A 12,179-nucleotide genomic window follows, 5' to 3' on the forward strand; every position below is an offset into this window, starting at 1 on the left:
TGCAGCAATACGACAGAGCACTAAAGTCATTGATCCCCAACAATAGGCATTCATGAACCCACTGAACTCCAAAAATCACCTCAGCGGCTGGCTTTTCCCCTTTTGCTATCCAACCAACACTTGTTGATCTGTAACCGACACTCCCCGAAGCAAATCACTACCTGATCAGCAAGCGATACTCCCCGATCTGTAACTCCCCCAGAATGATCTACAGAGACAAACAATCATGCCTCTATCTCAACCCCGCATTGATATCACACCTTATCCCGGGCATTAAGACAAATAAGGCTCGCACTTATGCAATCGAGCCGTGACTCCACTACTTAAATCGGGATGCTCTCGTAAGCTTTTATTTCCGTCTCTTCAATATCCTCTTCAACTGTGCATTTTTTCCTCCGCGGAGAAGAGTGTGTCAAGAGTAAAGATGACGATACATGGAATGTTCAAGCGCATCGTGCGCAACGATGCTATTCGCGTTGATCCTCCAGAGATTTACAACTGGCGAGTAATCGCTTTGACTGCTTCGGTAAGCCAATAACCTATCAGACTTTGGCATACTCATTTGCTGACAATGCAAGGCATGTTTCGCCGGAGCCCTTTTCGGTGTTGACGCTGGTATCATTGGTGGTGTTCTCGCTATGCCAGACTTTCAGCGGTTCGTCACATGTTTCAGCGGTAAACTTCCATACTGACGTCTTTCTAGAGAGTTTGGTATGAACGGTCGTTCTGATCAAGCACGCGCTGACCTTGCTGGTAATCTCGTCACTACAATGCAAGCCGGTGCCATTGGTGGAGCTCTCCTTTCAAGTCCCTTTGCAGATCGCAAGGGCCGTAAGCCCGCTCTACTTCTTGTTGCCATCACTGGTTTCATCGGTGGAATCATGCAAGCGTTTTCCTATGGTCATCTCTCTGCATTCTACATTGGCCGGTATATATCTTCTGCTTATCATGTCAGTGTGCATATTTCTGACGAGATACAGCTTCATCGAAGGTCTTGGCCTCGGCGCAGGAACAATGCTCGCACCAACTTATGTCTCTGAAAACTCACCCCGTGCCATCCGTGGTTTTCTCGTTGGTTTCTTTCAGCTCCTGCTGGTTCTCGGAGGTATGACAGCCTACTTCATTAACTATGGCTCCCTACTTCACCTACCCGGCAAAGCAACTTGGATGGTTCCTCTCGCCTGTCAATCAATCTGTCCAGCTCTTCTCTTCTTCAGCATGATATTCTGCCCGGAATCGCCACGATGGCTTGCTTCCAGGGATCAGTGGGAAAAGGCTGGCGCTGTTCTGTCCGACGTGAGGAAGTTACCTGTTGATCATCCGTATATCCAGCAGGAGTTATTGGAGCTCAAGACGCAGATTGACCAGGAGAATGCGGTCATGCAGGATACAGGGTTTTGGGCCCTTCAAAAAGAGTGCTGGACGCTACCTTGGAACAGGAAGAGGGCATTGTTGACGGTCGGTATAGTCACGCTTGGGCAGTGGACAGGTGTAAGTGTTGACAAAGGCTTTTGCTAATGAGTTGCTAACAACGTCTAGACTGGTGCTATCAACTATTACGCCCCGACTGTAAGTCTTTTATGAGGCGGTATTTCTCATCATGGATCATACTGACCATTCAGATCTTCAAAGGTCTAGGACTCTCAAGTACTACGACAGCGTTATTCGCACAAGGTGTAAGTACAGTCATCCACACCTCACAATATACATGTATTGACACCACCAGATCTACGGTGTAGTCAAGGTCGTGACATGCTTGATCTTCATCTTCTTCCTGGCTGATTCCCTTGGTCGGCGTAAATCATTTATGATTGGCGGTGCTATCCAAGCATTTTGCATGTTCTTCATCGGTTTTGTAGGTATCATTGACATGCATCTCGACTCAAGCTGACATGCCTAGTACCTCCGCTTCGGTCCTGAGCCTGGAGAAAACGACCATCCTCCTCCAGCAGGCATTGCTGCACTGGCGATGGTGTACATCTTCGCTGCAGCTTTCAACATGAGTTGGGGACCTGTTTGTGAGTACTGGACGTCGAAATAAAGTGTTTTGCTAATGGTGTAGCCTGGATCTATGTGTCCGAAATACCTACGAACCGCCTACGTGCATACAACGTCGCCCTGGCCTCCTTTACTCACTGGGTCCACAATCTGGCAGTATCAAAGTCAACCCCCGTCATGCTCCTTCATGATCCATACCGAGCATACTTTATCTTTGGATCCTTCAACTTGTTCATGGCCATTGCTGCGTATTGGATCCCTGAGACCAAGGGAGTAAGTAGTCCCTGTCCGTTGAGGTACATGCGGAGACTAATTACCCACAGATCTCGCTTGAACGTATGGACGAAGTCTTTGGTATTGCAGATTTCTCCAAAGTCGAGGATGTGGGTATCGCTGCGAGCCGTGCGAAGAGAATCGACGATGAGAATGTGGAGGATGTTCAAGCTGATAGGCTGGAGAAGTCGTGATCTACGGTACTGAGCGCAATTGGGTTATAAGCTCCAGAATACATAGGATAATCCACATGAGATCAACATGTGTTGACGTGTATCAGAGCCATTCTTGTAAACACTTTTCAATTTCCTTCCAATGCCTTGCAAATTTAATGCATGTCCACCCACGGATGTATTGTCGGCTTTTCGAGTCCTCTTCATTTCATTCTCGTATCAGTCATTAACTCATCTCCCGATAATAAATAGACCCTTTATGGTGGACCTGAAACCCGGAAAAAAGACCCCATTCGCAGTGGTTCCCTCGCGTGGACGTGGAGTCGTACAACCAAATTTGCTTGGTTAGGCCGTACAATGTAGCCGACACTGTTTGCCGTGCGATCCGTGTGTCGATCATATTATTCGAGATTAATGCAAGGTCTCGAGGGAAGTAACCCCCTGGAGAAATGTTTGTCGATACTCTCATTTTTTGGTTGCGATTCTATTTGTGTTTGGCAGTACTGTATCACCAATGAACCCAAGACTCGAACACCATCTAAAGCCACCATCAGACAATCAACGGCTACCAGTGACCTAAAATTATAGTGCTTCAATTGTAAGCATAACCCAGCCACTGGAAAGCATGCCTTGTCATATCATCCATCACAAGGCTGTCCGCTGTCGTGTGGACTGCCGCTCGTATCGATCGGCTCATACCTAAACTAACCTTTTCCGGTAGAAACCTGACAATCACGGTAAACCTGGCAGTGGCACTCAATTAATCCCATGACGTGATAATTTTAATTGATTCGTTCAATTATCTCGTGTTCGAAATATGTATCTTGAAGAAGAAAATAAGAAATGCTGATGCTGATGCTGACGCTAACGCTATTCTATCCCAACCTTCAACGCCGTCAAAATGCAATGGAATGCTTTGCCCAGATCCGTCCGTCATTATGGTTCGCTTAGGTTATGCTGAAATGCCCTGTCTAGAACCCTTGTAGCCCTCTGAAGCACCCTGACACAGGTAATGATCAGCCACCAAATCCCTTGCCCGTACATCCAACCACCCGGCAGCTGAATCTTTGATGCCAAAGCTCAACCACACCTCATCATCCAAAAATCCATGATTTGATGGTGGGAATCGTGTTTGGTTCGTATAGTATACCATGGAACCTGTCCAGACGTAGCGTCCATCTGACTCTCCATGGTATGTCAGCTTCTTGCTCACGCTGATCATTCGATACGGAGGCGCAGACTCGTATACCGCTACCCGTCGGTCGTACCACGTAAACGGCGACATGGGCGGGTCCAGGCGTCGCTGTACAATTCCCACCATGACTGTGTTCTGCTCATTGGGCTCGCATGTTCCTCTGTTGCAGAGAGTGACGCTCAGCATCGGCGAGCTCTGGTGGACGTGCCTATCGTCCAGCATCACATCGTGCATACACGTCTGTCTGCGCTGAGCGTGCCATGTAGCTCCAGCCTCGGCGTTTGGTGGGTAAGGCTCTTGGACGGCAGATAGCTGGTCTTTGGCACTGACAACGGGCTCGACGGGGTCTTCGTTTGATGTGTAGCGGTAGAGTTGGCCTGGCTCAACCATGAGAAGAAGCTCGTCGTCGCTGCTGAAGGGAGATTGAGTGGGCGCCCAATTCTTTTCGCGCTGGTATCGAGGATGTGATTCTTGGCCTTCTGGGGCTTCGCGGCGAAGACCAGTTGGTTCACTGAAGCGAATTGGTGGGAGGAGAGCTGTTGTCTCGGGTCCAAGAGCTTGTTCGAGCTCAGGCATGGCAGCGCGCACGTCAATAATGAACTGACCCTGACACATAACTTCATCGTCAACCTGATGCGTAAAGATAAGAAGCGGTTCACCAGTGCGAGTCCAAAAGAGCTTCATGTCTTCGGGGCCAACATAACGATCCATGTCGGGTTGCTTCTGGCAATGATGTTCCGGGCCACCAAAGTCATTGACCAAGAGTCTCGACCACTTGCCCGTCGTCAGCACTGGACGGCCGAGGTTGTTGTATGTAAGGTTCGCAAACGTCGCAACCTGTCGAGCGAGTTTATATCGTTTGTCCTTGATCTTTTTTGCTACGTGAGGTGCGCGCGCGATGACAAGAAAGTCGTGAGTACTGTTCCCATTGCGAGGGAGTTCAAGCAGCGTCGGGTTCATAAGTTGGTGCCCTGTCAACTTCGCATCGATCTTGTTATAAAAGCCCATGTTATTCCTCAAGCTTGTAAGAAGACGGTAATCATGATCCTGGTGTTGTTCACTCTGCTCGAGGTATGCTTCGGTATCGTCGTCTTCGTGGGAGGGTTCTTTTGTGTCTTTTGTCGGCGATTGGCTGTTTGGTTGTTGCTCGTAGAAGAAGGGTCGTTCTTGGACTGGTATAATAGATAGACCGTCTGCTAGTTTGATATGAAAGACTGTCAGGAGGATAACCAGACAAGATGCGATGGCTACAAGCGTGAGCACGCCACGCAACAAGGTACTGTGAGAACGCATGGTATCACGAGCCTTTGAGGAAGAAAAGCGAGTGTAAGAGGTCCAAGAAGTCCATACGCCAAGATGTGTCAAAAAGAGCGGCTCCGGCTCGACTTATACGAGACTGACCCAACTTAATACTGGCACTGACAGCAGGGCACAGATCTAAAATGTGAATCCACAATGGGACGGCTCTCAACTCGTTTCGTCATAGGCGCCGCCTCGTAGTCAAGCTTTCGCCAAGTGTGCAGGTCCTTGCCTCCCAAATGTGCCATCCGATCTAGCCGTAGGTACATGCAGCACTGTACTCTGTGGAGCGAGGGTAAGTGGTGATCTTGACGTTTGACTGGATGTACCGGAAACCTGAAACCGTATATCTGGGACAATCAATCACCACGTAAACAGCTTATGAGTGAATTTGCTCTGAAACATGTTTATACCAAATTACTGCTATCTTTTCGCGGCTGTACGGCATCCTTGCGCTGATCACTGAATAAAACTGACTGACTTGGTGATTGAGCGTTGTGTTCAGAGTACATAGGCGCTGAGGCTTGTCTGGAGTTAGCGCGGGCATCATGCTGCGTTAGGGGACGCCGAGCCCTGAAATAGAACATCCTCAGGGACTGTACTGCCAGGCTGCTCAGACTGCTTGCGCCCATGTAACGTGGCTGCTGTTCTGCCAGGCCATCGGAGTTTTCCATAAACAGTGGAGGTGACATTCAAGCACGCCACAGATCTCAAAGCAGAGACAAGCCTCGTCAAGAAGCAGCTGAAAAGTCTGAAAGCAATTCAAGGTTGCCAGCCACGCTCATAACTACGTAGTGTTTTCGTTTGTTCCCAAAACCTTGAATCTGCCAGAGCCATTCAACATGCCGCGCAAGCAACATGACTGAAACAAGCCAATCGGCATGTTGATCCGATTGCGAATGTCACTTCTGTACTCTGTACAGAGTACCTAGAGGGATTTCCCCTCCTTTGATGGCACAGTACTTTATTACCAGCGTCTCTCTAGACTCTCCCTCTTCCCAACTGCCGGTTTGCCGTGGTGATCATGATTTTGTTTTTCGTGTTTGACATGGCACGGGCCCTTTTTTTTCCCTTTCTCTCCTTTTCTAACGGCGGGCTTAGATGAGAACGATGTCGTCGCACAACATGGCTGGTGCGACGATCTCGACTTGATTCTTGAAACCCTCCACAGAAAAGTCATCAAAATTTACGGCACTTGATTGGCTTATTGGAGGATACATGCAATGCAATGCGCCTATTCTTCTGGCGTACACGATAGGGCCTGACACGTTGAACGAGGTTCACTGTTGGTCCGTTGCTATTAATTCTGCAATAACTCACTGGCACGCAAACGAGAAGACCACTTTTCGTAGTTCAAACCCTGTTCAATATTTGTTGTTTTTTTGTTGGCGCAACACAACGATGTTTGTCTACTAGCATGATCCATATTGACGATAGCCTCATCTGCTTCAGCTCACGGACCAGAACTAACTGGCCTGTCGATTCATGGCACATCTCACCGCTAACCTCAATCAAGCAACAAAGCGCGTGACACATTTCTTCTTTTTTTGCCTATCCACTATCTAGACATCCCCTCTGTAGGCTATTAACAGGGTTGAGAATGTGGAAAATCTCACCACCATGAACCCCATTTTAGAGGTCTGGGCTGGTCTGTCCCGGTGGGGGATTTAAAGATTTAGGGGACTTGGCTTTCGCTTAAAGTAAGCTGAAGGTTTTATTTAGAAGGGATAATTGGCAAACGCGGAATACGAGAATCGGAACGTCGGGACCCCTTACAAACGGGGTATTTATTGGTCATGGAACGTGAGATATCCATTGAACGCTTGGACTTGGTAATGGCAAAAATGGAGAGTGCCAAGAGAAGGTCTCCATGCCGAGGGAAAATAATAAAATGAAGTGAGCAACAACAGCAATGGGCAATAGATATAGTACAGAGTAGAAATACCATCGACAAAAAGAAGCGGATAACAGTGGAATTAAACCACCTGTGTTGGACGAACAGGGAATCGAACCCTGGACCACTCCCAATGACGATTCCAGAGGAGGAAAACATGCTAAGGGAGTATTATACCACTAAACCATTCGCCCGCAACGACTTGTGATTGGTTAGGAGGGCTGGTACAATCTAGGACCATGAGGGTCACATCTTGGAGTCATGGCACAGCAGTTTCAACAATCACCTACGATTCTACCACTACATAGTTAGAACAGTAATTCACTGTTCCGTGCAACTACTGCATACTTTTATCACTTCTGCAAGCTATCTAATTGTCTTGGCTAGTTGTTCATGTACGTCGAGGTTAAATATCTGTTTCGGTCCAGGGTAGCCCCATTGACATCAAGACTCAGCTACCATCTTCACATTATTAAAAGCCAGATTGGACAGTGACTTCTACATCTTTCCATTTCGTCAATAGTGTAGGACTGCACGTATATACCAGTCTAATTAGAAACGAAATTGTTTAATGTTTGCAAAGCCACTGTCTATTCCTATGTGTTGCATCTTTGATGTTAGCATCAACAGAGCATTAATATTAGTTAAACTTTAAAATGCAAGGCCTTACAATTAGAATAAAACCAAAGGCCATAACGCGTCGTCATTGGAACCTCATGTCCAAGTCCTTGCTATCCGTCGCCTCTCTTCTTATCTCACAGAGAACCGCAGGTGAATGATGTAAAAATTGCCAAAAAATAAATGCCTCGCTTGTTTGCAATCGTTTATATAGGAACAGCCCGATGCGGGGGTCGAACCCGCAACCTTGAGATCGCGTACTCGTAAGAGTCTCACGCTCTACCGATTGAGCTAACCGGGCGTGGCTCTTGATGTTGACGAGGGTGTCAAAATTAGGGTACATACAGTCAACATGACGAGACACTCAAACATACACTACTACGACATCTCATGAGATTGTCACTCAGACAGCAATGGCACAGATTTATGAATTCGATTTTGTTTCTTGTTTATTTTGTTTGCCTCAGTCAAGTCGATTAACTGTATGAGTATTCTCTATTCTACTCATCCTCCTCCTCATGCTCACGGACAGTGTTGCTAGCCCACACAGCCTCAGCGTCATCATCCTCTCCCTTATACAAGACGATGTTTCCATCATCCTGTACACGCAGGTATACACCGTCGCCGTGGTCCTCAGTGTTTGAAGCCCAGACGGCTTCATCGTCGTGGGTGCTGTGATATGTGTCAGTCTCGCAGCACTCTTGAGTCTGTTCGGGGTACTTACTATAGGACCAAGTTACCATCATCTTGCAGATGAATGCCCTTTATGTCTTCACGCCCCTCGTCTGTGTTTTGCCACACACATTCTCCATCCCAGTAGATGGACATTCTGCCGTCGTCCTCAATCTTGAACTCGGCGCTGCCGTTCTCACTTGTGAGACCGTCTCCTGGGTAGAGCCAGTTGTCGTTGTCGAGTTGTCCCATTGTGAGGAATGTTTAGTGGGTATTTGAAAGAGGGAGATGTGTTTGTGTTGTTGAGATAAGTTGGTGGACTGTTGACGAAGCAAGCGAGGTGAGAGTCCAACTCTTTATATGTTGTCAATCTGTTCAACTATAACCCCTCAATTTGCTTTCTACTGTTAACCATAGAGGCTGTGTATTGTCCTGCAGGACACTGCATATGTGCCAAGGTTCTCATGGGGAAGTGAATCAACAGTGATTAAGTGAGAGGCCTCACAGAGAAAAGCACACAACAGTAAACAACCGGTTTCAAGCTGCATGTATGTAATACTCAAGTGCATATCCCCGAGTTTCGTCACATAGGTTATTACTGTCTATCCACGGAACAGTCAGGAAACTAGCTAGCCAAGATCGGAAACGGCAAACGGCATCTTTATGTGCTCCACGATATGCAAGTCTCACTCCATAATAGGGCTGGGCACCCCAGAAAGCAATTATTATTGAGATTATACTGGACCACGTTTCTTGCATATTCAGGATCATCGACATGATGATGAGCATTTTTCAAGTCATTGGCAGTTGGCAATCTCGGCACTGACGTATAATTGGGCCAAAGAGAAATGCTTGCGCGTAAGACAACATATCCGCTGCCAAGATAGCTTGGCACGCATGAGAAGTTACGCACCTGTAAGAACACGGCTGGCGGAATACAGCTAACGTGGCTCATTTTGATCAATCTCGTTCAATTGACATCTAACAAATACTATCAATTCCAAACTACCTATTCGATGAGGCTAAGTCGAGGGTATATAACCCTGCCGGAGCGAAGTTGCACCATGCACAGATGACCACCAAAGAATACAAGACTAAAAACGGGAAGAAAAGAGCAAAAGAAGAAGAGAAAACAAAGAAATAGAAAATAGAAGCTTTATGCTATGCTTCCACCACTTGATAATCCAGAGTCAATTTTTGCGAACCATCCAAAGTCTGCGTGAATCTAATAGAGAATGAGGAATGCAACAACCGCAAAGACCATTGCCATCATCGAACCTTCCATGGAAACGCCATACCTAGGCGTGCCTTGACCAGAGACAGGAGTAGTTCCATTGACCCCCCTTGGATCAGGATACTTGCCCTTATCCTTAGCTTGAACGCCACCAAACTCGTCGGGCGCAACGGTAGGTGGTGCGACGGCATCTGGTGCAGGAAGAGGTGGGAAACCAGGAGTCTTGAATCGAGGAGGCATGTCCCGAGCCTCGTTCTTGCGATCAAGGCATCCACCACCAACCCCAGGCTGAACATCACCAAACTCAAACTCGCCAGGGGGAGAAGGCATGTCCCGAGCCTCGTGCTTGCGATCAAGACATCCGCCACCAACCCCAGGCCGAACATCACTGACCTCGCCAGGGGTAACAGTAGGTGGTGTAATAGCATCTGGTGCAGGAGCAGGAGAAGGCATGTCCCGAGCGGCATGATCAAGATACTTGCTCTTGTCTTTAGCCTGAACACCACCAAACTCATCGTGGGAAACCGTGGGTGGCGCAATAGCATCTGGTCCAGGAGCAGGTGGGTAGCCAGGAGTTTTGAAGCGATATGGCATGCGTGGTTTCGAAGATTCGTAGTCAATGTCTGATTCTATTTCCTCCTTATTTTCAGGAGAAGAAATGTGACGAGCCTTCAGCTTGTGGGGTGCAACGCCGGGTTGTTGAGATGGCCCATATCCACCACGAGTAGGATACATCGGCGATGGGTGATTCTGCCTATCAGCATCGGTCATACGTCCAGGAACAGGTGCTGGCCTATGCTCGGGCCGAGGACGAGAGGGGAATGGAGATGTTTCATAATCTGGTCCCTGATATGGTCGCTCAAGTGCTGGTCTAGAGTCGGGTCGAGGGCGAGAGGGGAATGGAGATGTTTCATAATCCGGTCCCTGATATGGTCGCTCAGGTGCTGGGGGATTGTGGTAAGTAGGTCGTTCAGGATAACCTGGATAACTGGGACTGTTGTGAGAAATTCCATACAAGTCAGTAGTACCAGGAATCTTGCGAAGACCAGGAAGTTCAGGAATGTTATAAGTCATGCCATCCGCTTCATAAACACCAGGACGAACTTCACGCAAGAAAGAAACACCAGGGATCGAATAGACACCAGGGTGGGCAACAACGTCGTAAATGGGAAGGCTTCCACCATGAGGAGAGGATGGCGGGGGAGAGTCAGAGTAATCCGGCGACGGGTGCGGCCTCGTTGACTCAGGAATCCTTGGAGGTGACTGGGGGAACTCGGGCTCAGGAATCCTTGGAGGTGACTGAGGAAACTCGGGCTCAGGAATCCTTGGAGGTGACTGAGGAAACTCGGGCTCAGGAATCCTTGGAGGTGACTGAGGAAACTTGGGCTCAGAGACATGGCCATACCCATAATCGCTGGGACTACTCTCTGTATCCTGGTACTTGGGAACACGTCCTGAGCCAGTCGACTCATAGTGAGCAACATATCTGACCTCCATGGCATTATCCAATCCGTCCAGTGTTGATTCATTTGGGTCACCAGGCCATTCTCCGCCAACAGCGACGTTCAAAATGAAATGGATCAAGTTGTGGGCGATCTTGCCCCAAACTTGTTCATCTCCGATCCTGTCACCTGTGACTTGATGGTACTGGGTACCGTCGAGATAGAAAGAGACACTCTCTTCCTTCCAGTTTCCTGGTGTTCGATCGATGACAGCGGTGTAGGTGTGGAAACCCTCACCGGCATCAGGAAGCCCGGTAGCACCGGCGATACCATTCTTCTCATTGCAGATGCCACCAGGGTTCTTGTCACAATGGATAACGCCTTGGGTCTTGGTCTCACCGTTGACGTTTTCCATGATATCGATCTCGCCACAAGTTGGCCAGATAAGAGTTCCCTTGCGATGACTGTCGCCGAGGAGCCAGAAAGCAGGCCAGATGCCTTGCTTACCGGATGCAGGAGCACTACCCAGCCGAAGAGATGCTTCAGCAATGGTGCGTGCTCCTGGAGCAGGGGTGAAAGTGTATGCACTTTCAAGACGGCCGGAAGTCCAACCCTTGGTAGCAGATGAATCCCTCCGGGGGATGATGAGGAGAGAGCCATCACCAGTGAGCTGTTGGTTCGCAGGACTGGTCGTGTACGTTTGCCAGTCGCCGTTAAGATTCTTGTACCAATCCTGCATGATCCACTTGGATGTATCAGGAAGAGAGCCAGCAGAACCCTCGAAAGAGTCCTCCCAGACGACGTCAAAACCGTCATAGGTAGGTGCGCTGGCAGTGGCTACCCAAGATAGGGCGAGGGTGGGGATGATGTTGAAAGTCCTCATTTTCAAAATTCGTAGTGAGGACGAGGGAAAAGCGAGGAGAGAAAAGTGGACGAGGAGAAAAAGAAGAGGATCTCTGCAATCGAGGGCAATCGGTGGTATATATAGTAGAAAGGTTAGTTTCCAAGAGGCTCAGAACTTACCATGAGAAGCTCGGGGCCCGGCATATCTGTGAACTGCAGATGGTTTTAGCTCGACAACTACAACTTAGATAGAACACTGTTGTATCTCATGAGACATCCCCATTAATTAGTATTCAGGGTTGCTAGGCCAAGATAAAGCCCCGCGTGTTCTGGTAAGATCCAAGCAAGCGTCTTAGATCACAAGCTTGATCGTTACAACTACCAAGTCGATCCAAGTTGCGATGCTGTGGTGAAGAATAAAATTTTGGCAGCCTTGCGTGTGACACGCGTTTCCGAGACAGTTGTTGAGATTGTAACACTTCCTAGACTGGGTGAGCTTGATTTCAGCTTCATTGTAGACCTTGAGATGTTTCAGCCT

General features: G+C 48.3%; 4 protein-coding genes across 4 annotated transcripts; 1 reads left to right on the plus strand and 3 right to left on the minus strand.

Moving 5' to 3' along the window:
- Positions 1-424: 424 nt before the first annotated feature.
- FSST1_007826 (sugar porter family MFS transporter) lies at positions 425-2,465 on the plus strand (the record flags this gene model as incomplete). Its single annotated transcript, XM_083224649.1, has 10 exons — positions 425-526; positions 579-655; positions 704-928; positions 981-1,491; positions 1,540-1,569; positions 1,623-1,676; positions 1,727-1,855; positions 1,901-2,018; positions 2,063-2,271; positions 2,322-2,465. The coding sequence occupies 10 exons, from the start codon at positions 425-427 to the stop codon at positions 2,463-2,465; spliced, it is 1,599 nt and encodes a 532-aa protein (XP_083083787.1).
- Positions 2,466-3,396: 931 nt separating this feature from the next.
- Positions 3,397-4,932, minus strand: FSST1_007827 (uncharacterized protein; the record flags this gene model as incomplete). The annotated part of the gene is made up of 1 exon (XM_083224650.1): positions 3,397-4,932. The coding sequence occupies one exon, from the start codon at positions 4,930-4,932 to the stop codon at positions 3,397-3,399; it is 1,536 nt and encodes a 511-aa protein (XP_083083788.1).
- Positions 4,933-7,950: 3,018 nt separating this feature from the next.
- Positions 7,951-8,374, minus strand: FSST1_007828 (bulb-type lectin domain-containing protein; the record flags this gene model as incomplete). The annotated part of the gene is made up of 2 exons (XM_083224651.1): positions 7,951-8,122; positions 8,175-8,374. The coding sequence occupies 2 exons, from the start codon at positions 8,372-8,374 to the stop codon at positions 7,951-7,953; spliced, it is 372 nt and encodes a 123-aa protein (XP_083083789.1).
- Positions 8,375-9,347: 973 nt separating this feature from the next.
- FSST1_007829 (concanavalin A-like lectin/glucanase domain-containing protein) lies at positions 9,348-11,681 on the minus strand (the record flags this gene model as incomplete). Its single annotated transcript, XM_083224652.1, has 1 exon — positions 9,348-11,681. The coding sequence occupies one exon, from the start codon at positions 11,679-11,681 to the stop codon at positions 9,348-9,350; it is 2,334 nt and encodes a 777-aa protein (XP_083083790.1).
- Positions 11,682-12,179: the final 498 nt, after the last annotated feature.

The sequence above is a fragment of the Fusarium sambucinum genome, chromosome II (genome assembly GCF_050947815.1).
Source record: "Fusarium sambucinum isolate potato_lamoka chromosome II, whole genome shotgun sequence".
In the NCBI taxonomy this organism is placed as follows: Eukaryota; Fungi; Ascomycota; class Sordariomycetes; order Hypocreales; family Nectriaceae; genus Fusarium; species Fusarium sambucinum.